The sequence below is a fragment of the Manihot esculenta genome, chromosome 8 (assembly GCF_001659605.2).
Source record: "Manihot esculenta cultivar AM560-2 chromosome 8, M.esculenta_v8, whole genome shotgun sequence".
NCBI classification, from domain to species: domain Eukaryota; kingdom Viridiplantae; phylum Streptophyta; class Magnoliopsida; order Malpighiales; family Euphorbiaceae; genus Manihot; species Manihot esculenta.
The window spans coordinates 25,297,678-25,324,602 of record NC_035168.2 but is presented as its reverse complement, the minus strand read 5'-3'; the positions used below and the strand labels follow the sequence as shown (position 1 = coordinate 25,324,602).

Genomic DNA, 26,925 nt, shown 5'->3' with positions numbered 1-26,925 from the left:
ATATAACCAAATCCATTTTGTAAAAACTCAAATTTGTCCTAATAGAGTTTGGGCGGATCTGGTACCCGTGAAAACCTGCCTGTCTGACATTAATAAATTATCATTAATTAAAATTAATAAATTAGGTATAAAAAATAATGGTTAAAAAATTTCATATGTAAAAATATCAAATTAAAATGCGTCAGACATTAACTCTTTAGGCGGATCGGGTACCCGTTTTGTAAAATAGTTAAATAATTTGATTACACAAATTAGAAATTTAAATGGGTAAGATATTCATGAAAATCACTTTATTAGAATCTAAAATAGATTTATCTAAAATAAGTTTAACATTTATATTTAGGTACTAATAACATATAAAAATTATAAAATTATTTAAATTAAAGGATCCTTTTTTCAGGGACAAAACCTTTGATGGACCGTTCTAATCGATATGCTGCTTTGGAGATTAATGAGCCAGCTCCTGTTGAGCCCATGAGACTATCCCCCTCTAATACTATTGATAAGGGCTCATCCCGAGCTGGGCTGTCCTTTAGTGGCCCGCAAACTAAAAGATCTGCCAGTAAAAACCCAGTGAGACCTGATGCTGGAGATACTGGGACAGATATTACTTCTACTCCTACCAATACTTCTTTAGTTTCGAATAAAGTGGCTACTGTTCCTAAACCTAGAAGAGCTGCAGAGGAGACGAAACATGTCCTTGTTTTTGGAGGGAAGAAATATGCTTCGGTTTCTCGTATTGTTACCAACCGGGGTGTTTTTTCTAAACATGACAACACTCATGCAAATGGTAACCTAGACATTCCTAATGTGGAGAATCAATTTTCGCATCCCTCTGCTCCTAATATTGACGAGAACCTGGAAACAAATGAGATTCAAGAGATGGACATTATTTCAGAGACTCCACTTGAGAGGGGTAATGCTTTAGCCTCTCGTCTGGGGGGAGAGATGGTCAATTGATGTCTTCGTGTCTTTAGTTTTGATTGGATTTTTTGCCAATGGGGTTTTCTCTTACCATTACTACTATTATTTTAATGATAGTTATTTCTTGGAACTGTCAAGGCGCCACCTCCCCTACCTGTCGGAGGGCTTTCTTAGAATATAAGAGACTTTTTAAACCTGACATCTTCTGCATTATGGAGCCTAGGGTGAGTGGCACTCATGCAGATGCTATTTGTGGTAGGTTGGGTTTTGATAATTGGATTCGAGTTGAATCTCTGGGCTTCAGTGGCGGTATTTGGATTTTCTGGACTGAAAATAACTTTAGCATTCAGCTTATTGAATCTCATCCTCAGTTTTTTGCTTGTAAAGTTCTGCCTGTGTCTGGTGTTTCCTGGAACTTTTGCTTTATTTATGCTAGCCCCTATAGCCCATGCAGACGTATCTTGTGGACCGACTTGAAGCTTGACTCTGTTGATTTGAGTGATGAATGGATGGCTTTGGGTGATTTTAATTGTGTCCCTTTCCAATCTGAGCTTCAGGGATACAATACATTTAATATTTCTGGAGCAAAACTTTTTTCGGATTGGATTTTTGATAATGGTTTGCTAGATATGGGTTTTGAAGGCTCGGCTTTTACTTGGTCTAGGGGTCTGTCTTCTCATTCCCTTCAAAGGGCTCGGCTTGATAGAGCCCTCTGCTCCCCTAATTGGCAATTTCGTTTTCCACATGCTTATGTTACTCATCCTGCCAAATTTCATTCGGATCATTGTCCTCTGGTGGTTTCTTTGAACAGACATGTGCACCGTATGGAGGGTCCTTTTCGTTTTCAGCTTGCATGGATGAATCATGCAGATTTGGGGATGATTGTTGGTAATGCTTTAAATTCTTCTACTGACATTCCCGATTTTATTTAGAATTTGGCTTCGAATTTACGCCTTTGGAATCGAAATTCTTTTGGTAATATCTTCAGCAGAAAGAAACGTATTTCGGCTCGGATTGCTGGAATTCAGAAAACTCTCTCTACTGGTGGTCCGCAACATTTATTAAAATTGGAACTCAAACTAAAAAAGCAGTTGGAGGATATTCTAGAACAAGAAGAACTCTTTTGGTTCCAAAAATCCAAGGAAGATTGGATTGTTTCTGGAGATCGGAATACTTGGTATTACCACCTTTCTACTTTGGTTCGTAATAAGAAATCTCCGGTCACTCGGCTAATGGATGATATGGGTAATTGGATTGAGGATTCTATTCAGCTTCAAGCTCTTGTGAGAGACTTTTACTGTAATCTTTATACTCTTGATAGAGCTTCAGAGTTAAATAGGGCCAGGTCGGGCCTTCTTACAAGACTCAATAGCACACATAATCTCATTCTTAATGAGGATTTTTCTAGGGATGAGGTTACTGCTGCTTTTAAGTAAATGGCACCTTTTAAAGCTCCTGATATAGACGGTTTCCAGGCCGGGTTTTTTCAGAAAATGTGGAGTTCCATTGGGATGCAGGTTAGTGACTTTGTCCTTAGTATCTTAAAGGATGCCCCTCTGCCTCCGGAATTAAATGATACCTTATTGGTGTTGATTCCCAAAGTTGCCGATCCTGAGAAACCATCACAATTTCATTCGTTTAGTTTATGTAATGTCCTTTATAAACTAATCACGAAAGTGATGGTCAATCGTCTTAAGCTTGTTCTGCCAGATTTGATTGGTTCCGAGCAATCCAGTTTTGTTCCTGGAAGGCAAATTATTGACAATGTTGTGGTATTTCAGGAAACTATCCATTCTATGAAGACAACTAAAGGATCTACAGGTTACATGGCTTTGAAAATTGACCTTGAAAAGGCTTATGACCGTCTCAACTGGGAGTTTATTGGGTGGGTCCTTAAGGAATATGGTTTCTCAAATTCTTGGATTGAAAACATTTTAAAATGTGTCACCTCTACCTCCATGTCTATTTTGTGGAATGGCTCTAGATCAGATAAGTTTTTTTCCTTCTAGGGGTATTCGGCAAGGTGATGGGTTGTTGCCGTACTTGTTTGTCATGTGTATTGAATATTTGGCTTCTCTTATCCAACAATCTGTCCGGGATGGGTCTAGGAAGTCGATTCCTCTATCTAGGCGGGGGCCCCTTATCTCTCATCTGATGTTTGCTGATGACATGGTTTTATTCGTTGAAGCAAGTTTTGAGCAGCTTCAACCTATTATGGCTCTTTTGGAAGTTTTCTCAGCTGTTTCAGGGCAGAAGGTTAATATTGCAAAGTCTAGTCTTTATGTCTCTCCCAACGTATCTGCCTCTTTAGCTACTTCTCTGGCTAGCTTTTGCGGTTTCACTTTAACAAAGGATTTGGGGAGTTATTTGGGGATTCCCACTGTGCATGAACGTATTAATAAGGGCACTTTCCGCTATATTCTTGACGGCATGAAAAAAAGACTTGAGGGTTGGAGGGCTAAAACCTTATCTATGGCGGGTCGTACTACTTTGGTGAAATATGTGCTCTCTTCTTTGCCTATATACCCTATGCAATGTAACTTGCTGCCGGTTTCGCTTTGCAAGGAAATGGAACAAGTGTGCAGAGACTTCATTTGGCAAGGTAATCAATCCCTTAAAGTTCACTTAGTTGCTTGGGATATTTTAAAATATCCTAGAGATCATAGGGGCTTGGGGATTTGTGACTTTTCTACTATGAATAAAGCTCTTTTGGGAAAATTGGCTTGGCGGGTTATGGAGAATGATTGCCTTTGGACTAAGTGTTTCATTAAAAAATACTTACAGGGCAGATCCAAATGGACCCCTAATGCTGCAGCTTCCTCATCTCATATTTGGAAAGCCTTTTGTAAAGGTTATGGGAGTATTAAGAATGGTCTTATGGTGGATGTTAGAAATGGATCCTCTACGAATTTTTGGTTCGATTCCTGGCTTTCCATAGGGCCTCTTGCCCAATTTGCTTTGATTCCCATTGATGACTCGATGGCTACGGTTGGTGTGCGACATTTTTGGTCTCCATTAACGGGTTGGAATTGGGATGTTTTGAAAGATTTACTTCCGGATAATATTTTACAATTTATTCAGCCGGTTTGCCTTTCTAATGTTGCTGCAAATACTGACTCCTTGTCATGGAAGTGGAGTTCTAAGGGTAATTTTACTGTTCGCTCAGCTTATAATACTCTCTATGGAATCAATAGTGATCATGGAAACCCTCTATGGAAGATGATTTGGACACTTAAAGTTCCTCAAAGAGTATCTATGTTTCTTTGGCAGGTTGCCCACAAGAAGATTATGACAAATATAGAAAGAATTAGACGGGGTTTCACCTCTCAAGGTATTTGTCCTATATGTAATCTTGGCCAGGAGGATATTTTCCACTTACTTAGGGACTGTAGAGATGCGACTAATTTTTGGATTAGTATTGATGCCTCTAGTTTCTATCCCCATTTTTTCACCGTTGTCGACTCTACTGAATGGATTTTTGCCAATTTAAAGTCTAACTACACCCAAATGGATGGACAACTGTAACGACTCGAAAATCGGACCGCTACCGGCGCTAGGATCCAGGTCGGCTTAAGGCCGCCGGGACCCGTAGCAAGCCTAACATACGTCCTGTGAACCTGTTTAATCCCATACATGATCAACAATATACATAAAAATTTGAACTTTTCTTTTCTTTTACCAAGCTCAACCTGTGCATGCTCATAAACATATACATAACCATAACATTGACCCCTCTGTAGGATCTCATCAAAGCCCCAATGGGCGACATAACATGCGTTGAGTTGGTTCACATATATATCATAAAACATCTCGAATGGTATTGTCCCCAATAGTCCTCTACATTCGAAAGTGCCGGGACGTAGAATGGGTCAACCGGTCTTTCTCTTAACATAACATAACATAACATAGCATTCCAATGTGCCAGGGACGTAGAATGGGTACAACCTGGACTTTCTCTTACATCGTGCCAGGGACGTAGAATAGGTACAACCTGGACTTCCATACCGTATCATGCCGTAACATCATCATATCATATGAGGACTAAAGGATCATCCAATAACCAATCCACATCAACATCATAAATGCAATGCAACATATTCGTGAATTCTAATGCAAACAACCTAATTCATCACATGGCATTCATGATGCATGAACATGCTCAAAACTTTATAATTTATTTGCTTTCAATCGTAAAGGTTTATTCTACTCACCTCTTGGCTAGCTCTGATAATGATTGAAGCAGCTGACTCACTGCTGAGGTCCTCGATTCCTCAGGTCCGAACCTACACAGGTGGACTCAAATGAGGGACCAAACAACTAGAACATAACTCTAAAAACATCCCCCAAAAACCCCCTAAAACACCTCAAAACAATCATGCAAAAACATGCAAAGGAAGGCTGAACAGGGCACTTTCGGCGGCAGGTTCGGCGGCCGAAAGTCCCTCCAGAGCCGAAAGTCAGGCAGGTTCGGCGGCACCTTCGGCGGCCGAAACTCCAGGACAGAGGCGAAACTCATGCATGTTCGGCGGCACTTTCGGCGGCTGAAACTCCCAGACAGAGGCGAAAGTCCTCTTTCGGGGGCAAGCTTCGGCAGCTGAAGGCTGCCTCCACAAGCATGTTCGGCGGCCGAAAGTTCCTTCGGCTGCCGAACCTGGTTTCTCCCAGAATGGCAGAAACTCAGCTCTTCTATGCATATACGCCTCCCATTCCATCCAAACATGCATAAACCTATTCTACAGCACACATACACAAGCATACAAGCTCTTAGGGGCTTCAAACTATCTAAAACCCCATCTACAACACATCAAACATGCATTTGCAAGCCACATTGTTCAAAAACACAACATAAACTCATAAACCTAACCATAAGCTAAACATGCATTCTACCCCATAGATCTTCATAAAACTTACTTAAAACATGCAATGAGCTTAAGATCGGCTCTTACCTCTTGAAGATCGAGAGAGAGACGACCTAATCTTGGAGATGGGAGATTTTCAACTTCCTTGGGTCTCCAACCTCAAAACTTGCTCAAAACTTGAGAATCTTCAAAACAAGATGAAAACTTGTGAAAATCGTGAAAGATTTGAAGGAAGAACTCAAAGATTGGTGAGGGACGGCGGAGAGCTCACCTTGGCCGAAAATGGGGAGAAAAGCTCGCCCATTTCGGCTAAGGGACCCTTTTATAGTGGCTGGCCAAGCCACGTTCGGGGGCCGAACGTGCCTCCGCATGCATGCCATGTTCGGCGGCCGAACTTGAGGTTCGGCGGCCGAACTTGAGGTTCGGCGGCCGAACCTGGACTTCCCTCACTTATACCTTCGGGGGCCTAAGGCACACTCGAAATGCCTGCATGTTCAGCGGCCGAACTTGAGGTTCGGCGGCCGAACCTAGGTTTTCCTCCAAGGTTGTTTTCATGCAAAAACTCATTTCCATCTTGCTTAAAACCATAAAACACATTAAAACATTTTATGAAAACATGGTTTTACCCTTCTAGAGGTTTTCGATATCCGAGATTCCACTGGACGGTAGGAATTCCGATACCGGAGTCTAGCCGGGTATTACAACAACAATGGAACATTATTTTTCCTTTGGGAATCTGGTACTTATGGAAAAGAAGAAATAAGGTTATCTTTGAGAGTCTTGCGCAGAACCCGCCTATGTCCAAGCATTTTATTTTGTAGCAGGCTCTTGAGAATACTGAAGCTTGGAAACGTGCTTCAGGAATGGGCCATACTATTTCTAGATCGTCCACCACCTTTATTTCTTGGTCCCCTCCTGCTATGGGATGGATTGCTATAAATACAGATTGTAATACCCGGCTAGACTCCGGTATCGGAATTCCTACCGTCCGGTGGAATCTCGGGTGTCGGGGACCTCTAGAAGGGTAAAACTATGTTTACATAAAATGTTTTAATGAGTTTTATGTTTTTAATCAAGAAAGAAAATGAGTTTTTTTGCATGAAAATAATCTTGAAGGAAGACCCAGGTTCGGCCGCCGAACCTCAAGTTCGGCCGCCGAACATGCATGCGCTTCGGGAGGGCTTTAGGCCCCCGAAAGCATAAGTGAGGGAAGTCCAGGTTCGGCCGCCGAACCTCATGTTCGGCCGCCGAACCTGGCATGCATGCGGAGGCACGTTCGGCCCCCGAATGTGGCCTGACCAGCCACCTATAAAAGGGGTCCCTTAGCCGAAACGGGTGAGCTTTTCTCCCCATTTTCGGCCAAGGTGAGCTCTCCGCAGTCCCTCACCGATCTTGAGTTTCTTCCTTCAAATCTTTCACGATTTTCACTAGTTTTCACTTTGTTTTGAAGATTTTCGAGTATAAAGCAAGTTTTGGAGCTTTGAGGTTCAAGGAACTCAAACTCTCCCATCTCCGAGCTAGGGTCATTTTCCTCTTGATCTTCAAGAGGTAAGGGCCGATCTTGAGCTCACTATATGTTTTAAACAAGTTTTAAGTTGATTCATGGAGTAGAAATGCATGTTTAGGTTGTTTTGAGTTTATGGGTTTAATGTGTGTTTTTGAGCAATGTGGGTATGTTTGATGTGTTGAAGTTGGGGTTTAGGCTAGTTTGAGACCCCTATGAACTTGTATGCTTGAATGTCTATGATTGGGAGTGTTGTAGAATAGGTTTATGCATGTTTGAAAGGTTTGGGAGGCGTTTGTGCATGTTGGAGCTGAGTTTCTGCCACTTTGGAGAAACTCAGGTTCGGCCGCCGAACCCGCTTGTGGAGGCAGCCTTCGACTGCCGAAGCCTGCCCCCGAAAGAGGACTTTCGTCTCTGGAGGGCAGTTTCGGCCGCCGAAAGTGCCGCCGAACATGCATGAGTTTCGTCTCTGTCTGGGAGTTTCGGCCGCTGAAGGTGCCGCCGAACCTGCCTGACTTTCGGCTCTGGAGGGACTTTCGGCCGCCGAACTTGCCGCCGAAAGTGCCCTGTTCAGCCTTCCTTTGCATGTTTTGTATGATTGTTTTGAGGTGTTTTAGGGGGTTTTTGGGGGATGTTTTAGAGTCATGTTCTAGTATGTTTGGTCCCTCATTCGAGTCCACCTGTGTAGGTTCGGACCCGAGGAACCGAGGACCCCAGCAGTGAGTCAGCTGCTTCAGTCATTGTCAGAGCTAGCTGAGGTGAGTAGAATAAATGATGCGGAACCCTATGGCACAAGCCTCAAACCCACACGCACAAGTAGATACGGAATCCAAAGATCTGATAAACCCACCTCCTATGGCACCCCAAACTTAGAGAAGCTGAAACACCAATGATCGAAGGATTTAGATGAGAATCCGACAAACGCCACAACGAATAGTTGATAAGTTAGCCAAGATTCTTGGTGCAATTGATGAAAGCAAATCCTCACTCTCACTCAAAGCAATACACGCCAAAGGCATAAAAGAAATTCTGAAAAGTTTGATTAAAAGCTGCCTCTTACAATTGTTTCTTATCCTTATATAGTAAGGAGAAAAACAAATAAAACCCTAAGACACTCTTCTTGGACTTGACTTAAACACATAAGGTCCAAGCCCAATCACACACTAAAATAACACATAAGTATTAAAACATAAGCCCAAAACATGACCCAACACTCTAAAACTTAAAAGATAAAGTATGGCCAAAATACAAGCCCAAACAATGCTAAAATAAAACAAGTGTTAAATAATAAAAATATAGCAAGCCCATCATAACAAAGCTGAATCTTCACAAAAGCCTTACTTAATCTTCACTTTAGGCTTCCCTTTGTGTAGTTTTAGCCCATAGATTTGATTAGGCTCCCTAAGCCTATGATTGCAAGTGTTGCACCAAATCTGTCCCATATGAGTTGAAGCACCCCCCAAATATATATGGATCATATGAATATGATTTTGAACTCCTTTTAGATCCATTTGAATGACATAAGTTTGCTCCACACCATTGTCAGAAACTTGCCCTATTGGATCCGTATCATTCTCTCCTTCTTTAGAAAAGATTCGTCCTCGAATCTTGCTGATATTTATGTCAAAAAGGAAAGCTTTAGGAACCCATGTATCTTCAAAGACCTCCTTTTGAATAGGTGGAAATAGGATAAAACTCTCGTCATGAATGTTTTCATTAACAACCTGCACATCAAGAACAAATGAACTAGGCATACAAATATTAGTCATAGAAACATCCTGTGGATGTGACCCATTCTCCTCTACAACTTCCAAAACAGTCTCATTCGCCTCCTGCACCTCATCAATCACGTGCTCCCCATGTCCCTCATCATTCACAACCTCTTCTATAAGTTCATTGATGGAATTCTCAACAACAACTACATTAGATTCATGCATTACAACTTCCTCTTCAATTTCAATCTCTATGGAAGTTGAGATTGGAACTTTAGCCTCTTCTTTCTCCTTTTCTTTCTCCACCTTCCCTCCTTGAACTAGTCTTGATTCTTTTCCAGCCTCTTTACCCTCAAACTCTCTCTTTTCTCTCATATTTTCCACAAAATTCAAGCTCTCACTCCCCTTTGTGGCCAAGGCCGAAGCCTCCCTCTCCCTCACCAGCATCTTTATTTGATCAACATATACCTCTTGAGGTGATAAAGGAGCGAGTATAACCTTCTGTCCTTCATGAGTGAAGGAGTACTTGTTATTGAACCCATCATGTTGCACCTTTCTATTATGTTGCCACGGCCTACCCAACAACATATGGCTTGCCTGCATAGGTACCACATCACACAATATCTCATCCTTGTACCTACCAATAGAAAATGGTATAACCACCTGGCGTGTAACCCTAACCTCACCACAATCATTCAACCATTGCAATCTGTATGGCTTAGGGTGTTCAATAGAAGCCAAGCCCAATTTCTCCATCATATACACACTAGCCACATTTGTGCAACTACCTCCATCAATAATGAGAGTACACACTTTTCCATTAACCAAACACCTAGTGTGAAATATGTTTTCCCGTTGTTCTAGGCTTTCTTTCTTAACCTGCATATTCAGAGCACGCCTAGCAACAAGCATCTCATAATGTGCAGCAAGCAACACATTATTAACCAACACATCCGAATCATCACAGTCATTATTGCAATTAGGAGTTTTTTTGAGGTATTCTTGTAGAAGTGGAAGCCTGTGAGACATTCAAACTCTCCATAGTTTCAGTCAACCTCTCAAGAGTCTTATTGAGCCTTTGTAACTCACCACTGACCGATTTCTTAAAGAGCTTATAATCGTTACCCATATTCGATTCACTTCCATCAGTACGATCCACCACATTCTTGTCTTTACTCATCCTACCTTAAATCAACAAAGAACAAAAAGAACTAGCAAATATTGTGTTAAAGAAATACTCAAGTGTTTGCACTCTTACCATTCTTTTGCTGATTCTTCAATTGCACTTCAGAAACTAAGGTCAACCAACCAACCACAAGGTGCGTTTAATGAAACAAAGAAGAAATCCTAAAGAAAGAAGGAAGCGCGCAAAAACTAGAAAGAAGAAACTGACAATTTGGAAAGTAACACATGAACTAGGTTTTGTGCTACTTGAAAAATATCACCTAGAGTATAGACACAAGCAAACAATACTCCAGCAATGTAAAGGAAGCAAAAGCAAGCTTAAACCAAAAAAGAAACTTAGAAATCAAATAAAAACGAACTTGGACAAAAAAATATTGCATTTAATTCACTTCAACGCAAATTAAATATGGATCTACTTAAATCTACCCCACAAATAGAATCAGAAAAGAAAAATGTAAATTTCTCTCAGATTAGAAACATGGACGAAAATTCTGGTGTTAAAAGAAGGATTTGACATCAAATCAATTTAGATGCAATTGCCCTAAATGTGTACTTTAGGAAATAGACAGAATTTCTTTTATCTCCTAATCTGGATTCGACCAAATTTAAAATTCAAAATTCAAATTGATTCCCATAAATTACTGCAATTAATTGAGATAGGTAAGGCAATACATATGAAAAAGGAAGCAAATCACAATTTCGGCCAGATTAAGGTAAATAAGGCAAAGGCGATCTTTTTTTTTTTTTTTTTGGATTTCGATTTTTTTTTATGATTAATAATCAAGAAGGTGCAGCCATGGACACACAAGCTTTCACCGAAAACAACAAGGAAGAAAATGAAAACTCAAAAAAATAACTCTAGATCCTGAGATAAATACGAATTTACCTCACTTTGGCTCTGATACCAACTGACGCGGAACCCTATGGCACAAGCCTCAAACCCACATGCACAAGTAGATACGGAATCCAAAGATCTGATAAACCCACCTCCTATGGCACCCCAAACTTAGAGAAGCTGAAACACCAATGATCGAAGGATTTAGATGAGAATCCGACAAACGCCACAACGAATAGTTGATAAGTTAGCCAAGATTCTTGGTGCAATTGATGAAAGCAAATCCTCACTCTCACTCAAAGCAATACACGCCAAAGGCATGAAAGAAATTCTGAAAAGTTTGATTAAAAGCTGCCTCTTACAATTGTTTCTTATCCTTATATAGTAAGGAGAAAAACAAACAAAACCCTAAGACACTCTTCTTGGACTTGACTTAAACACATAAGGCCCAAGCCCAATCACACACTAAAATAACACATAAGTATTAAAACATAAGCCCAAAACTTGACCCAACACTCTAAAACTTAAAAGATAAAGTATGGCCAAAATACAAGCCCAAACAATGCTAAAATAAAACAAGTGTTAAATAATAAAAATATAGCAAGCCCATCATAACAAAGCTGAATCTTCACAAAAGCCTTACTTGATCTTCACTTTAGGCTTCCCTTTGTGTAGTTTTAGCCCATCGATTTGATTAGGCTCCCTAAGCCTATGATTGCAAGTGTTGCACCAAATCTGTCCCATATGAGTTGAAGCACCCCCCAAATATATATGGATCATATGAATATGATTTTGAACTCCTTTTAGATCCATTTGAATGACATAAGTTTGCTCCACACCATTGTCAGAAACTTGCCCTATTGGATCCGTATCAATAAACCTTTATGTTTTAAAGCAAATAAATTATTAAGTCTTGAGCATGTTCATGCATCATGAATGCCATGTGATGATTTAGGTTGTTTGCATTAGAATTCACGAATATGTTGCATTGCATTCTATGATGTTGATGCGGATTGGTTATTGAATGATCCTTTAGTCCTCATATGATGATGATATGGCATGATATGGTATGGAAGTCCGGTTGACCCATTCTACGTCCCGGCACTATGTAAGAGAAAGACCGATTGACCCATTCTCTTCCCGGCATCTTGGAATGTTATGTTATGATATGTTTAAGAGAAAGACCGATTGACCCATTCTACGTCCCGGCACTTTGGTATGTAGAGGACTATTGGTGACAATACCATCCTTGATGTGATTAGTTGTGATGTGTTGCATTACATGAGAGCATGAGATTTTAATTGTTTTATTATTCTGCTCACTGGGCTCTAGTAGCTCACCCCTTTCCCTAATCCCCCAGGGTTGCAGGTGCGGGCTAGACAGAGAAGTCAAGATGAATGAAGTCATGTGTATGTAATAGTTAGAATGTGGACATGATAAATTGTAAAATGATGTAAAGTTATGAATAGTTATGTTATGTAAAAATGATATTGAGGATTAGAGGTTGTGCTTGACCCTATGTGTATGGAGATCCCTTTTGTATACATGATCTATGATTTATGATGTTTATGTTCCACCAAGCTTGTGCATGAGGAGATGCCCCATTGGAGCATTTGATGAGAGCTCCAGTGTGGGGTTTATGTTTATGTTTATGTATATGCTTATGTGCATGCACAGGTTGAGCTTGGTAAAAGAAAAGAAAAGTTCAAATTTTTATGTATGCTGTTGATCATGTATGGGATTAAACAGGTTTACAGGATGTATGTCAGGCTTGCTATGGGTCCCGGCGGCCTTATGCCGATCTGGATCCTAGCGTCGGTAGCGATCCGATTTTTGGATCGTTACAGAATGGTATCAGAGCTCTAGGTTCATATGGTCGGACCTAGAGTGTCGGGCTCATAGATGTTATAGAAGGTCAAGCACAATAGGAAAGGTCATGTCCACTAGGATAGGATGTGGAGTCCTGTCTTGTATAATGATGTGAATGCCATGATTATATACATGTGCATTGATGCTATGATATGAATGATATGTATGTGATGCGGGTTCATGTGTTTCCACATGAACCATTTGATGCTAATGTTTATGTGATGTGTATTGTTTTTCAGAAAACAGGATGAGAGGAACTCATCGATCTGCACGATTGACTGGAGTACCACCTGAGGATGAGGGCACGAGCGCCCGTCCTCCTGCATTGCCTAGGGCAATGTCAAGTAGGTCCAGCAGAGAAAGAGCAGTAAGAGACCCTAGAAGGTCTTTGGATCTGGGTAGGAGCAGATCAGTGAGGGGAACAGTTCAGGGAGGAATGTCCGAGGACATGGGGGATGAGATGGATGTGGACCAGAGAAGGGATGGCAGTTTAGGAGTGACCATGTCAGAAGAGGGAATGGGAGAGTCCCAAGGAGGCACCCAGGCCTCGAGATTTGTTCAGCCACCTTACTACCCACCCTTTTCTCAAAATCCCGGGTATTCGATGGGAGGTACATCGGATTACCCCAGCTTTAATCCTTACCCTTCCCACATGCCATACCCATCTTACTATCCACCATACCCACAGTATCCCATGTACCCACCTCCACCCTACTATCCAAATCCAGCAAACCCTACCCCAGGAGATGCTGCACCTCCTCCTCCACCAGCAGAAACCACAGTTCCAGAAACCCCAGTACCTAAGCCTAGCTCATCTGGTGGGAGCAAGGTCAAGATGACCGACTACATGAAGCTGGGTGCTCCTCAGTATGAAAAAGGGGATGACCCGTTTGTGTATCTTGAAAGGGTCAAGGTGATCACAGATGAGATTGGGGCTGATGACAGTAGAGCCATTCAGATGGCTGGATTCACTCTTAAGTGCAAGAAGGCCCGAGAGTGGTTTAAGAATTATGTGAACCCGAGGGTGGACAACATGTCTTGGGAAGAGTTTGCAAATGAGTTTGCAGGATGGGCTTTCCCTGATAGCTCAAGGGAATTGAAGATGATAGAGTTTGAACAGTTGAGACAGACTGATGATATGAGTGTGGATGAGTTCACAGACAGATTCTTGGAACTGTTGCCATTTGCAGGGAAAAATCTTGACTCAGACCAGAAGAAGTCAAGGAGGTATATCATGAAACTCCACTCCAGATATTCCTCCTTGATTCAGTCAGCAGATAGGGAGAGCTTCCATGCCATAGTGGATATGGCCCGGAAAATGGAGGCAGTGCCATCATTCAGGGGACATTTAAACAGTCAGTGGCACAGCCCTCTGGTTCTAAGACCCCAGGCTCTTCTTCTCTGAGTGCAGCAGCTTCAGGTAGCAAAAGGTGGAGTAACACCACTAGGAAGCCCAAGAAGAACAAGTTCTGGAACAAGATCAAATCAGGTCTGAGACTAGGGAGTGGCTCAAGCTCTGGTGCGGATAATGCAGTATGCAAGAAGTGTGGAAAGCCGCACAAGGGAGTATGTCTGGTTGGGACGACAGCCTGCTTCAGATGCGGGAAAGAGGGACACATGGCACGGGAGTGTCCTAGAGCAGCTTTTGGGGCGCAGTCCCAGCAGACAGCTTCAGGTAGTGTAGCGCAGCCAGCAGCTCCAGCCACGACTCAGGCCAGTGGCAGAGGCAGAGGGAGAGGGGCAGCCTCTTCTTCAGCGGGTTTCAGAGGTGAAGGTCCATCAGCTCCAGCACGGATCTTCACGATGACTTAGCAGGAGGTAGATGCATCTAACACCGTGGTGGCAGGTAACTTAGTCATTGGTTGTTCAGATGTGTATGCCTTGATGGACCCTGGTGCATCTCATTCTTTTATTGCTCCGAGAGCCGTAGAGAGGTTGGGTTTGATGATCTCTGGGTTAGAGTGTCCTCTCTGGGTCAGTGGACCCAAGTGTGATCCATCAGTGGCAGAGTCAGTCTGCCAGTGCAGTCCAGTCTTTGTTGAGGGAAGATGCCTTTCCGCCGACCTTGTGGTTCTAGACTTGACAGATTTTGACGTCATTCTAGGGATGGACTGGTTATCTACCCATGGTGCTACCTTGGACTGCAGGGATAAAGTAGTCAGGTTCAGAGGTCAGGATGGGTCAGAGGTTGTCTTCAGGGGAGACAGGAGGGGTACACCTAGAGGTCTGATATCAGCCCTTCAGGCTCATAGATTGCTTAGGAAGGGATGTCAGGGGTATTTGGCTCATGTGAGAGAGCTTAGCAGTCAGGTTAGAGAGCCCGCCTCGGTGCCAGTGGTCAGAGAGTTCTTAGATGTCTTCCCAGACGAGCTGCCAGGTTTACCACCTGCTAGGGAGATAGAGTTCGAGATAGAATTGATGCCTGGAACCCGACCGATCTCTATCCCTCCCTACAGGATGGCTCCAGCTGAGTTGAAAGAATTGAAAGAGCAGTTGCAAAAGCTGGTAGACAAGGGTTTCATCCGACCGAGTACCTCACCTTGGGGTGCTCCAGTGCTGTTTGTGAGGAAGAAGGATGGATCCCTTAGACTTTGTATCGACTACAGGCAGTTGAACAAAGTCACTACCAAGAATAGGTACCCATTGCCAAGGATCGATGATCTATTCGACCAGCCGGAGCGGGTTGTTTCTCCAAAATAGATCTGAGATTTGGGTACCATCAGCTGAGGATAAGAGAGGAAGATGTGCCAAAGACGGCTTTCAGGACCAGATATGGGCATTTTGAGTTCCTTGTGATGCCGTTCGGGTTAACCAACGCCCCTGCAGCATTCATGGATCTCATGAACAGAGTGTTTAGCTAGTACCTGGATCACTTTGTTATTGTCTTCATAGATGATATCTTAGTATATTCCAGGAATGCAGAGGAGCATGCCCATCATCTGAGGTTGGTTCTGCAGACCTTGAGGGAACATGGCTTGTATGCCAAGTTCTCCAAGTGTGAGTTCTGGCTGAGGAGCATCTCATTCTTGGGGCATGTGGTATCGGAAAATGGAATAGAGGTGGACTCCAAAAAGGTAGAAGCTGTGGCTAACTGGCCTAGACCCACTTCAGTGACAGAGATCAGAAGTTTCTTGGGTTTGGCAGGTTACTACAGGAGGTTCGTTCAGGACTTCTCTAAGATTGCAGCTCCTCTGATTAGACTAACCAGGAAGAATCAGAAGTTTGTGTGGACTGACCAGTGCGAAGAGAGTTTTGAAGAGCTTAAGAAGAGGTTAACGTCGGCACCAGTGTTAGCTTTGCCAGCTAGCAATGAGGATTTCACAGTTTTCTGTGATGCATCCCGAGTGGGATTGGGTTGTGTGTTAATGCAGAATGAAAGGGTGATTGCTTATGCTTCTAGGCAGCTGAAGAAGCATGAGTTGAATTACCCCACACATGACCTGGAGATGGCAGCAGTAATCTTTGCACTCAAGATGTGGAGGCACTACCTCTATGGGGTTAAATGTGAGATCTTCACAGATCATAAGAGCCTGCAGTACATCCTGAGTCAAAGAGATTTGAACTTGAGACAGAGAAGATGGGTAGAGCTGCTGAGTGATTATGATTGCAAGATTCAGTACCATCCGGGTAAGGCGAATGTTGTGGCAGACGCCTTAAGCCGGAAATCACTAGGCAACTTATCCCACATCACGGATGAGTGGAGACCAGTGGTGAAGGAGTTTTACAAGCTCATTGAGGAAGGTCTACAGTTGGAGTTGTCTGGTACAGGTGCATTGATTGCTCAGATGAGAGTGGCACCCGTGTTTCTGGAGCAGGTGGCTTAGAAACAGCATGAGGACCCAGAATTAGTGAAGATTGCCAAGACTGTTCAGTCAGGCAAGGATATGAGTTCAGATTCGACAACAAGGGGATCCTCCGCTATAGGAGCCGATTGTGTGTACCAGACGACATAGGGCTAAAAGGAGACATTATGAGAGAGGCTCATAATGCAAGATACAGCGTTCACCCCGGAGCCACCAAGATGTATCAAGATCTAAAGAAGGTTTATTGGTGGCCAGCTATGAAGAGAGAAGTGGCACAGTTTGTGTCAGCCTACGAAGTGTGTTAGAGGGTGAAGCTGGAACATCAGAAGCCGGCTGGGATGCTTAACCCGCTACCTATTCCAGAGTGGAAATGGGAGAATATAGCTATGGACTTCGTAGTGGGGTTACCAGCAGCATCCAACAGATTGGACTCCATATGGGTGATTGTGGACAGACTCACCAAATCTGCTCACTTCATCCCTGTCAGGAGTGGCTATTCTGTGGACAAGTTTGGCGCAGGTGTATGTTGATGAGATCATCAGGCTGCATGGGGTTCCTGTTTCAATAGTGTCTGATAGAGGACCCCAGTTCACCTCCAGGTTTTGGCAGAGTTTGCAGAATGCCATGGGTACCAGGTTGGATTTTAGCACTACTTTCCATCCACAGACGGACGGACAATCAGAAAGGACCATCCAGACAATAGATGATATGCTCAGAATGTGTGTGCTGGACTTTGGCGGTTCTTGGAGGCAGCATCTACCTTTGGTGGAGTTTTCCTACAATAACAGCCATCATGCTAGCATCGGGATGGCTCCATATGAAGCTTTGTATGGAAGGAAGTGCAGATCACCGGTTTGCTGGGAAGAGGTTGGAGAAAAGGCCTTGGCAGGGCCTGAGCTAGTAGAGATCACCAGCAGAGTGGTGCCCATAATTAGAGAAATGATCAAGACTGCTGCAAGCAGACAGAAGAGTTATGCAGACATCCGCAGAAGGCAGGTAGAGTTTCAAGAGGGGGATCTGGTATTGCTCAAGGTGTCTCCTATGAAAGGGGTGATTCGGTTCGGGAAGAAAGGTAAGCTGGCTCCACGGTACATCGGACCCTTCGAAGTCTTGCAAAGGATTGGGAATGTATCGTACAAGCTGGACTTGCCTGCTTCAATGGAGAGAATCCATCCGATTTTCCATGTTTCTATGTTGAGGAAATTTGTGTCAGATCCGGGCAAGGTTCTTAGTGAACCTGACGTGGAGATCCAAGAAGATCTCACCTATGTTGAGCAGCCAGTACGGATCCTAGACACCCAGATCAGAAAGCTAAGAAACAAGGAAATCCCGATGGTGAAAGTCCTTTGGAATCACCACAATATTGAGGAATGTACCTGGGAGACACGGGAGTCCATGCTCCAGCAATATCCCCATCTTTTCTAAAGTAAGTTTTATATGCTTTGTATGTATGTTATGTGTATGCCATGCTTTGTGTTGTTTGGTGAACATTCGGGGACGAATGTTCTTAAGGGGGGGAGAATGTAATACCCGGCTAGACTCCGGTATCGGAATTCCTACCGTCCGGTGGAATCTCGGGTGTCGGGGACCTCTAGAAGGGTAAAACCATGTTTTCATAAAATGTTTTAATGAGTTTTATGTTTTTAATCAAGAAAGAAAATGAGTTTTTTTGCATGAAAATAATCTTGGAGGAAGACCCAGGTTCGGCCGCCGAACATGCATGCGCTTCGGGAGGGCTTTAGGCCCCCAAAAGCATAAGTGAGGGAAGTCCAGGTTCGGCCGCCGAACCTCATGTTCGGCCGCCGAACACATAGAGTAGGAGTCATGGGCAAAGCAGGAGATAAAGTTCAGACCTGCAGATAAGGTGATGGGGTTTTTTCACAATGACCCATTAGTCATGAGTATCCATTTAATTTTGTATGACGTAAGGCGAGTCTTGATCGACACAGGTAGTTTCATCAACCTCATTACTCTAGATGTTTTTAGTAAGCTAGGTCTAAACAAAGGTAACCTCGCTAAGGTCTCCTACCCATTAGTGGGATTAAAGGACAAGACCGCGGTAGCGTTGGGCACTGTTAACCTCCCCCTTGCGCTGAGTGATGAGAAGCACAAGTGAAAGTTGTATGTAGAGTTTGTGGTCGTAGACAGTCCACTCACCTACAATGCAATACTCGGTCGTCCAGTCTTAAACTGTCACGGGATAGTTATTAATATAGATGCTATGTGTTTAAAGCTACCAACCTTAGTAGGATTAACTGTTGTTCAAGGCAGCCAGAAATCAACACAGGAATGTTACAAGCATTCAAAAAAAAGTCTCAAGAAGGCAATGATGCCTATCGATCTGCTGAAAAAACTAGATTCTCATAGGAAGCTAGAGCTAGCAGACCCGATAGAAGAGGTCCATCTAGAAACTGATAAAAAGGTAAGCTTTAAAACTGCATTAAGCAATGAAGTAAAAGATAATTTAATAGAATTGCTAAAACGCAGAATGACTACTTTTGCTTAGTCTCCAAAATTTATAACAAGTGTTGAACTGACTCTAATCACTCACAAATTGTCTATTGACGAGATAACAAAACCTAATAAAAGAAAAGAAAGTTTGCACTAGAGAGACAACAGGTGATTAAGGAGGAGGTTAACAAACTCTTAAGTGCAAGACTGATGAAAGAGGTCCAGTATTCTATATGGCTCGCCAATGTGGTACTGATTAAGAAGGCAAATGGGAAGTAGAGGATGAGCATGGATTTCACTGACCTGAAAAATTCGTGTCCAAAAGATCACTATACACTCCCATCCATCGACAGGTTAGTAGACTCTATATCGGGCCACGTAGTGATCTCTTTTCTTGATGCAATTTCAGGTTACCACCAGATCTTGATATACCCCGAAGATGCCAAAAAAATTACTTTCATCATTGATGAAAGGGTTTTTTGTTATAAGGTAATGCTGTTCAGGTTAAAGAATGCAGGGGCTACCTATCAAAGGCTGGTGTCAGACATTTTTAATGATTTGATAGGAACAACGATTGAAGTATATGTGGATGACATGGTCGTGAAAGGCTAAGCCTTAGAAGATAACCCAAATGACATCCAGATAGTTTTTAACTCACTAGATAAGGTAGATATGAAACTTAATCCTGAAAAATATACTTTTGGGGTAAGGGCTGAAAAATTTCTAGGGTATATAGCCTCTAAAAGAGGCATAGAAGCAAACCCAAAAAAAAAAAAAAATTAAAGCCATCTAAGATATGGAAGCACTCAAATGCATAAATAATATACAGAAGTTAAATTAGCGGGTCACAGCTCTTGGCCGGTTTATATCATGCTTGGCTAGGAGGTGCCTCCCGCTTTTTAAAGCCTTGAAAGGAAAAAATAAGTTTGTGTAGGGGGAAGAGTGCGTAGAAGCATTTGAAAATTTAAAAACCTTTTTATGTCTCCTCCTCTGCTATGCTTGCCCGTTGAAGGCGAGATTTTATTTTTGTATTTATCTGCAATGCAAGAAACAGTGAGCTTTGTCTCATACGAGAGGACAAGGGAGAGCAAAGCCTCATGTACTATGCTAGCAAGATCTTGAAGGGGGGAGAGTTGAATTATTCTTCTATCGAGAAGTTGGCTTTTGCAGTCTTGATGTCTACCACAAAACTGTGTCCCTACTTCGAGTCTCATACCATAGAGGTAAGGACAAACTATCCTCTACGAAAAGTACTTCACAGGCTAGAACTATCAGGGCGGTTGTCTACTTGAGCAGTGATGCTATCAGCATATGACATCAATTATTTCCCAAGAAATGCGATAAAAGCTTAGATTGTTACTGATTTTGTTGCAGAAATGACTCCATCCCTGGAGACCTTAAAACTGCAAGTCGAAGAGTGGAAGGTTTGGGTGGATAGTGCCTGTGGAGTTGGGGGTTTTGGAGTCGGAATCCTTCTACAAATTTAAATGGGAATAAAGCTCCGTTACATAGTGAAGCTGGCCTTCAATGCCATGAGCAACATAGCAGAGAACGAGGCCGTGATTATAGCATTATGAATTATCACAGGAATAGGTTACAAAAGTCTGTTATTTTTAGCGACTCACAATTAGTTGTTAATCAATATCAGGGATAGTTTAAAGTCTGAGATCCTAATCTCATCAAATATAAAGAGAAATTCCAATCCTTAATAACAAGGATCAAAGATAGACAGGGCGATTGTAAACTTTGCTAAGTAGCCAGAAGCGACAACGAAGAAGTTGATCAGTTAGTAAAAATGATGGTGGTAGGAGAGCAGCACTTGACTCATCTATTCCAGTTTGAATAACTACATACTTTGGCAACCGATGAAGAGGAAACTTTACCCATTGAGGAAGGAGAATCATGGATGACGGCGGTGTACAAATTCCTAATAGAGGACGAGTTGCCAATCGATGGACTGTCGGCCAAACAGCTAATAAGGAGATCCTCTAGATATGCACTAATAAATGGTTAGTTGTACAGGAGGCCTTCAACACAACCGTGATTACGATGCATAATGGAGGATGATGGTCAAAGTATCCTCAAAGATATCCATGAAGGAGATGCGGAAGCCATGAAGGAGACTGCGGAAGCCATAAAGGAGACTGCGGAAGCTATAAAAGAGCTCGGATGATCCCTTAGAAGGCATTCTGGAAAGGATATTGCTGCCCAACAGTAATGCAGAATGCAAAGGAACTCGTCTAGAAGTGTTGGCGGTGTCAAGTGTATGCAAGCATTCCGTGAACCCCCAGTGAGATGCAAGTAGCAATCGAAAGCCCCTGGCCTATTTTTCAATGGGATTAGACATCTTTGGCCTATTCCCAAAAGTAACTGGATCAAGAAATGATGTGGGCATAAGAGGGATAATACTTTTCAACAACTTGAAGTGTAAGAATGTGGTGATATTCTTTGAGTATTCAACTACGCAAGCAACATGAGGAATCAAAGAGAAGTTGAATAATTCATGCTGAATACCACATTTGGAAGAGAAGAAACATAAATGGACTTATTTATTTAAAATTCGTGGTCCAATTTCAGCCATTATAAATTCACTTTTGGAAGCTCATATATGAGATATTTCAGTGTGTTTTGATGTCTTTTATAATCCTATATGGATTAGGAGTCAAATTAGTAGGATTAGGTATAGTTTTCCTTGTTCAAATAGGATTGCCTTATGTTTTCCTATTTTAACTAGGATTTGTCTTATTTTCCTATTTCAAATAGATTTATTTTGTTTTTCTATTTCAACTAGGATTAGAAGATATTTAGCTATAAATAGCCTTTATTTTGTATGCAGGGAGAAGAAGTTAATGAGTAAAGATTTGATATTTTCTCTCCACAATGAGAATTTATATTCTCTATTGCACAGATGGTTAATTTTTTGTACCTTTATATTTATAGCAACTTATTAAGATTCAACCTTGTGGCGTTCTAATATGGATTTCCTCCATACTTAGTTAACTTATCAAGAATTTCTTGTGGTATTCTCTAGCTGGAATTGCTTGATTATCTATGTTACTAATCACATTGGTTGGTTAGAGTGTAGTAGAGCAACCTTTTGAAAGATATCTTTGCCTTGTTCTTTGTCAAGTTATCCGATGGAATTTTGTATCACGAGTTTATCCTGCGTTCCGCATCAAGAAAGTTCATAATTGTGGTAGTAGACCACTTTAACAAGTGGGCCGAGGCAGAGACAATTTAGTCCATCATCATGCAACATGCAATCTCTTTCGTCAGTAAAAACATATTTACCCGATTTGAAATCCCTAAGGTAGTTATAATTGATAATGGAACTCAGTTTATGAGTTTCAAGTTAAAGATTTCTACAGGAAATGAGCAATTGACCTAAGATTTAGCTCGGTGTACCATCCTCAAACCAGCAGTATGACTGAGGTGACAAATAGGACAATCTTACAAGGTTTGAAGAAAATGCTTGACAAAGCCAAAGGCAACTGGCTCGCGAAGTTTCCCCACATCCTCTGAGTATACAGAACAACCATAGGGGAAACCCCATTCTCATTAGTATATGGAGTCAAAGCAATAATTTTCGTAGAGGTCCAAAGAAGCAGTTTCATGACTTAGCACCCCGAGTCCTCAGAAGACTCCGAGAAAATGCAATTCAACCTAGACCAAGCCAAATTTTTATGAGAGCAAGCTGCAATTAAAATGGCGGTCTACAGGAATCACTACAACATTATCCATATCTTGTCACAAAATAAATTGTAGCTAAAAATAGAATTTTGGTGGCTAGATGCTTTTGCCACAACATATTTTTCCCGTGACATGCCGTAGCTAGAAGTGGCGTAACTAAAGTTTAGTTACAGGATTTACCTGTGTTGTGGCTAAAATAAATATTTATAGTCACACTTTTTATTTAAATGAAGCAAAAATATTGCCATTAAAAATAAATATTGTGGCTAGTTATTAGCCACGAGAATGGAATATTTGTAACCACATTTTCTTTTTGCCACAACAACTTTTTTTTGTAAGTGATTTTGCTATGATTATGTTACAAAAATAATAATGTGGCAATTTGAACTTATGTATAGTTACAAAATTAATTTTATGGCTAACATATCTAAATTTAGCCATAAACTTAATTGTATGACAAAAAATATTTACTATTAGCCACATTTAAATAATTATAAGGCAAGAATAAAATTTATAGCCACAAAAATAAGAAAGTGACAAGTTATAGTATAATTGTTACACTTAATTTTATTTTATAACTATTGAATAAAGCCACAAAATTATTTAATTAGAAGCTATTCTAAATATAGTATATACGGCTACTATTAATTATTTGTAGCTAAAATGTAATATTTATTTTATTTATTATTATTTAATGGGATTATATTATAATTTACTATTACATATGTTATTTATCTATTAATAATTTTGGTAAAATTTATAATAGAATATAAAATTTATATAAAAATTTAGCTAAAATTTAAATTTATAAAATAATTATATATTAATATTAAGACTCAATCAGAATGACAATTATAAAATAACAATAAATTTAATCCAAAATAATTAATATCCAAAATAAACTAATTTAAGTCATAAAGCAATCACACTAAAAATACTTGAAATTATAATATTATACTAACACTAATATTAATATCTAAGTTTTCTAAAAGTAGTATTATAAGGTTGCTGGCTGCTTCAAAATCCAAAACTTCAAATATACTGCAAATCATCCTCCAATTTCATCATCTTGGAAATCCTCCATAGGCTATATAAAATTTTATTTGAAAATATTAATAACAAAATTATATAAAATAGATAAGGTTCATACTAGTTATATAGCTTACAAAAATTCTTATATTAGAAAAAAAATGAGACTTAGTTTTTAATCACTTACTGATGCAATATTATTATTTTTCTCCAAAAGCATCTTGAATTTCTACTCCCATATTCTATTCATCTCTGCAAGTTTCTCATCCATTTGCTTCTTAACATCATTTACTTGTTCACTTGCTTCTTTTTGAATTTGTTGGACACGCTCGTTTGCTTCTCTTCTTGAAGTATCAAGTTGTCTAAGTAGTTCTATCTTTGTAGGTCTAGCACCAAAATATTCCGTGACATTTTTTCCAGGACCATAAGCACGTACATAACCATTTTTTTCTGGCCCAAGTACATCAGCAAATATAGCATCATCATCCAGTGAAATTTGTCCTTCTTCTCGTTGTTTCTTTAGCGGCTGAAACTTTTCCTATAGAGATATTTATATTTATTAATATTAAAAAAAATCAAAATATAGCATAAAATACATAACAAATACATAAAACATATGTAAAAAGTATTACAATGGCTTCTTGTGATATTGGATCAATTTCTTTGCCTTGCTTTCTCTTTCTGGATTCAAGAAAAAGCTCTAAGCGAGAATATGTTTTTTCATTTTTTTTCTTCTGTTCAAATAAATATAACAATTAATATTAGTTTATCATAGATCTATATCAATAAAAATTTGAGTTCAAGCACAACCAAACTTTCCGTAAAAGAGTCAATTGACTTAACTACAAATATGCTGCAGATAAACAAAACTTGTATAAAAGAGCTAACATTTTTACAGCTAATGATATCAATTCAAGCGTTAAAATTCATAATACTGTTGATTATTATTTACTCTACAAGTTTGGATGCTCATAGGGTTGACCAATCATAATTCATTCCTATATTTAGAATATTAAACATGGTCAAATTCCACCATTAAATGAGTGAGTTATTAATGGTGTTTGCTGTTTAATCTAATACTACTAAAAAATTGTCATGTTTAACTTTAATGAGCATAAAGAAAAAGGGGATTTGTTTTGATGTGGGAAATGAAGGTTAATAACGGCAGTCTGAGTCTAATTAGGCATTTATAGAAAAAATAGTAAATGACATATCAAAAAGTTCTAACAATCATATGAACTTCAAAAGGCATTATTATTATTATTTTTTTTGTTAAAAATAGCTTTTATTAGAACTTTGAGAGTTATAGCAGAATACAAAGAATAACAACGAGCAGCTAGCTTATACCATTACAGGTTGACCAGTTCCTGATTGTTGAGCTACTAAAAAGAATTTGGATTAAGGAATAAGGAAAGCTAGGCACATCTTAAACCAAACAAAAGATCCATAAAAGATCAAATCATAAACTTTCTCAAGCTCTAAACTAGAATTATCAAATACTATTTTGTTTCTTTCTAGTCATAGTCCACAAAACGACAGCAGCAAAAAGGGATTATTTATGTATCATTTAATTAATAAAAAACACTCTAATACTAATAAAATAAAAACAAACTCATACCATATGATCTCTCAGTCGAGCAAAGCTTTTTGTCCCCGTGTATGGCGGCATAGAAGGCTTGCATCTATTTGTCTTATTTTTGTTGCTTCTCTCCTAAAGAAAAACAATGAAAAATTTTCAGAATTTATGTTAGCTAACAGAAACGGAATTCATATAAAATAAATTATTAAATTTTACACGAATTTTTAATACCTGAAATGCATTTTCTGTCCAAAGATTAACCAAATACTTCCTGTAACAGCCCGGACGTGATCCCCGGCACTGTTACCGTTCACGGCCCAGGGCTATCCCTCGTGTAATACCCGGCTAGACTCCGGTATCGGAATTCCTACCGTCCGGTGGAATCTCGGATGTCGGAGACCTCTAGAAGGGTAGAACCATGCTTTCATAAAATGTTTTCATGTTTTTAATGGTTTTAAAGTATGAAACTAAATGAGTTTTTGCATGAAAATAGCATTGGAGGAAAACCCAGGTTCGGCCGCCGAAAGTCAAGTTCGGCCGCCGAACATTGTATGGATGCGGAGGCACATTCGGCCCTCGAACGTGGCCTGGCCAGCCACCTATAAAAGGGGCACTTAGCCGAAATGGGCGAGCTTTCTCCCATTTTCGGCCACAGCAAGCTTCCGACCTTCCTTTTGCAACTCTTGTGTTCTTCCTCCAAATCTCTTTCATTTTTCTTGAGTTTTAAGCTTGCATTGAAGGTTTGAGCTTTTAAACCAAGTTTTGGAGCTTTGGGAACTCAGGAGCTCTTTTTCGTAGATTTCCAAGTTTGGGTCGTCTTCCTCTCGATCTTCAAGAGGTAAGGGCCGATCTTAAGCTCCTTATATGTTTTAAGTAAGTTTTAAGTGATTTTATGGGGTAGAATGGCATGTATAGGGTTGTATGAGTTTTTAAGTAAATGTTAGGTTTTATGTGATTTTTGAGCAATGTGGCATGTTTGAGTATGTTTGAAGTGTTGTAGTTGGGGTATATGCTTGTTTGAGGCCCCTAGGAGTGTGTATGCATGTTTTGGTTGAGTGGTATGCATGATTTGTGAGTTTGGAGGCGAGAATGCACAAAGGAGCCAAGTTTCTGCCCTTTGGCAGAAACCAGGTTCGGCAGCCGAAGGCACTTTCGGCCGCCGAACATGGCTGGGGAGGCAGGCCTTTCGGCTGCCGAAGTTGCCCCCGAAAAGAGACTTTCGTCTCTGTCTGGCACTTTCGGCCGCCGAAGGTGCCGCCGAACCTACCTGAGTTTCGTCTCTGTCCATGACTTTCGGCCGCCGAAGGTGCCGCCGAAAGTGCCCTGTCCAGCCACTTCATGCATATCTCTATGTGATATTTTCAGGATGTTTTAGGGGGTTTCTAGGGAATATATTAGAGTTATGTTTATGTGTGTTTGGTCCCTCATTGGAGTCCACCTGTGTAGGTTCGGACCCGAGGAACCAAGGACCCCAGCAGTGAGCCA

The 26,925-nt window shown here is 40.8% G+C and overlaps 1 protein-coding gene across 1 annotated transcript; it reads left to right on the top strand.

Annotated features, from left to right (window-relative positions):
• Nucleotides 1-1,136: 1,136 nt before the first annotated feature.
• On the top strand, nucleotides 1,137-2,360 carry LOC110621511. Its single transcript, XM_021765790.1, has 2 exons — nucleotides 1,137-1,808; nucleotides 1,857-2,360. The coding sequence occupies exons 1-2, from the start codon at nucleotides 1,137-1,139 to the stop codon at nucleotides 2,358-2,360; spliced, it is 1,176 nt and encodes a 391-aa protein (XP_021621482.1).
• The last annotated feature ends 24,565 nt before the right edge of the window (nucleotides 2,361-26,925 follow it).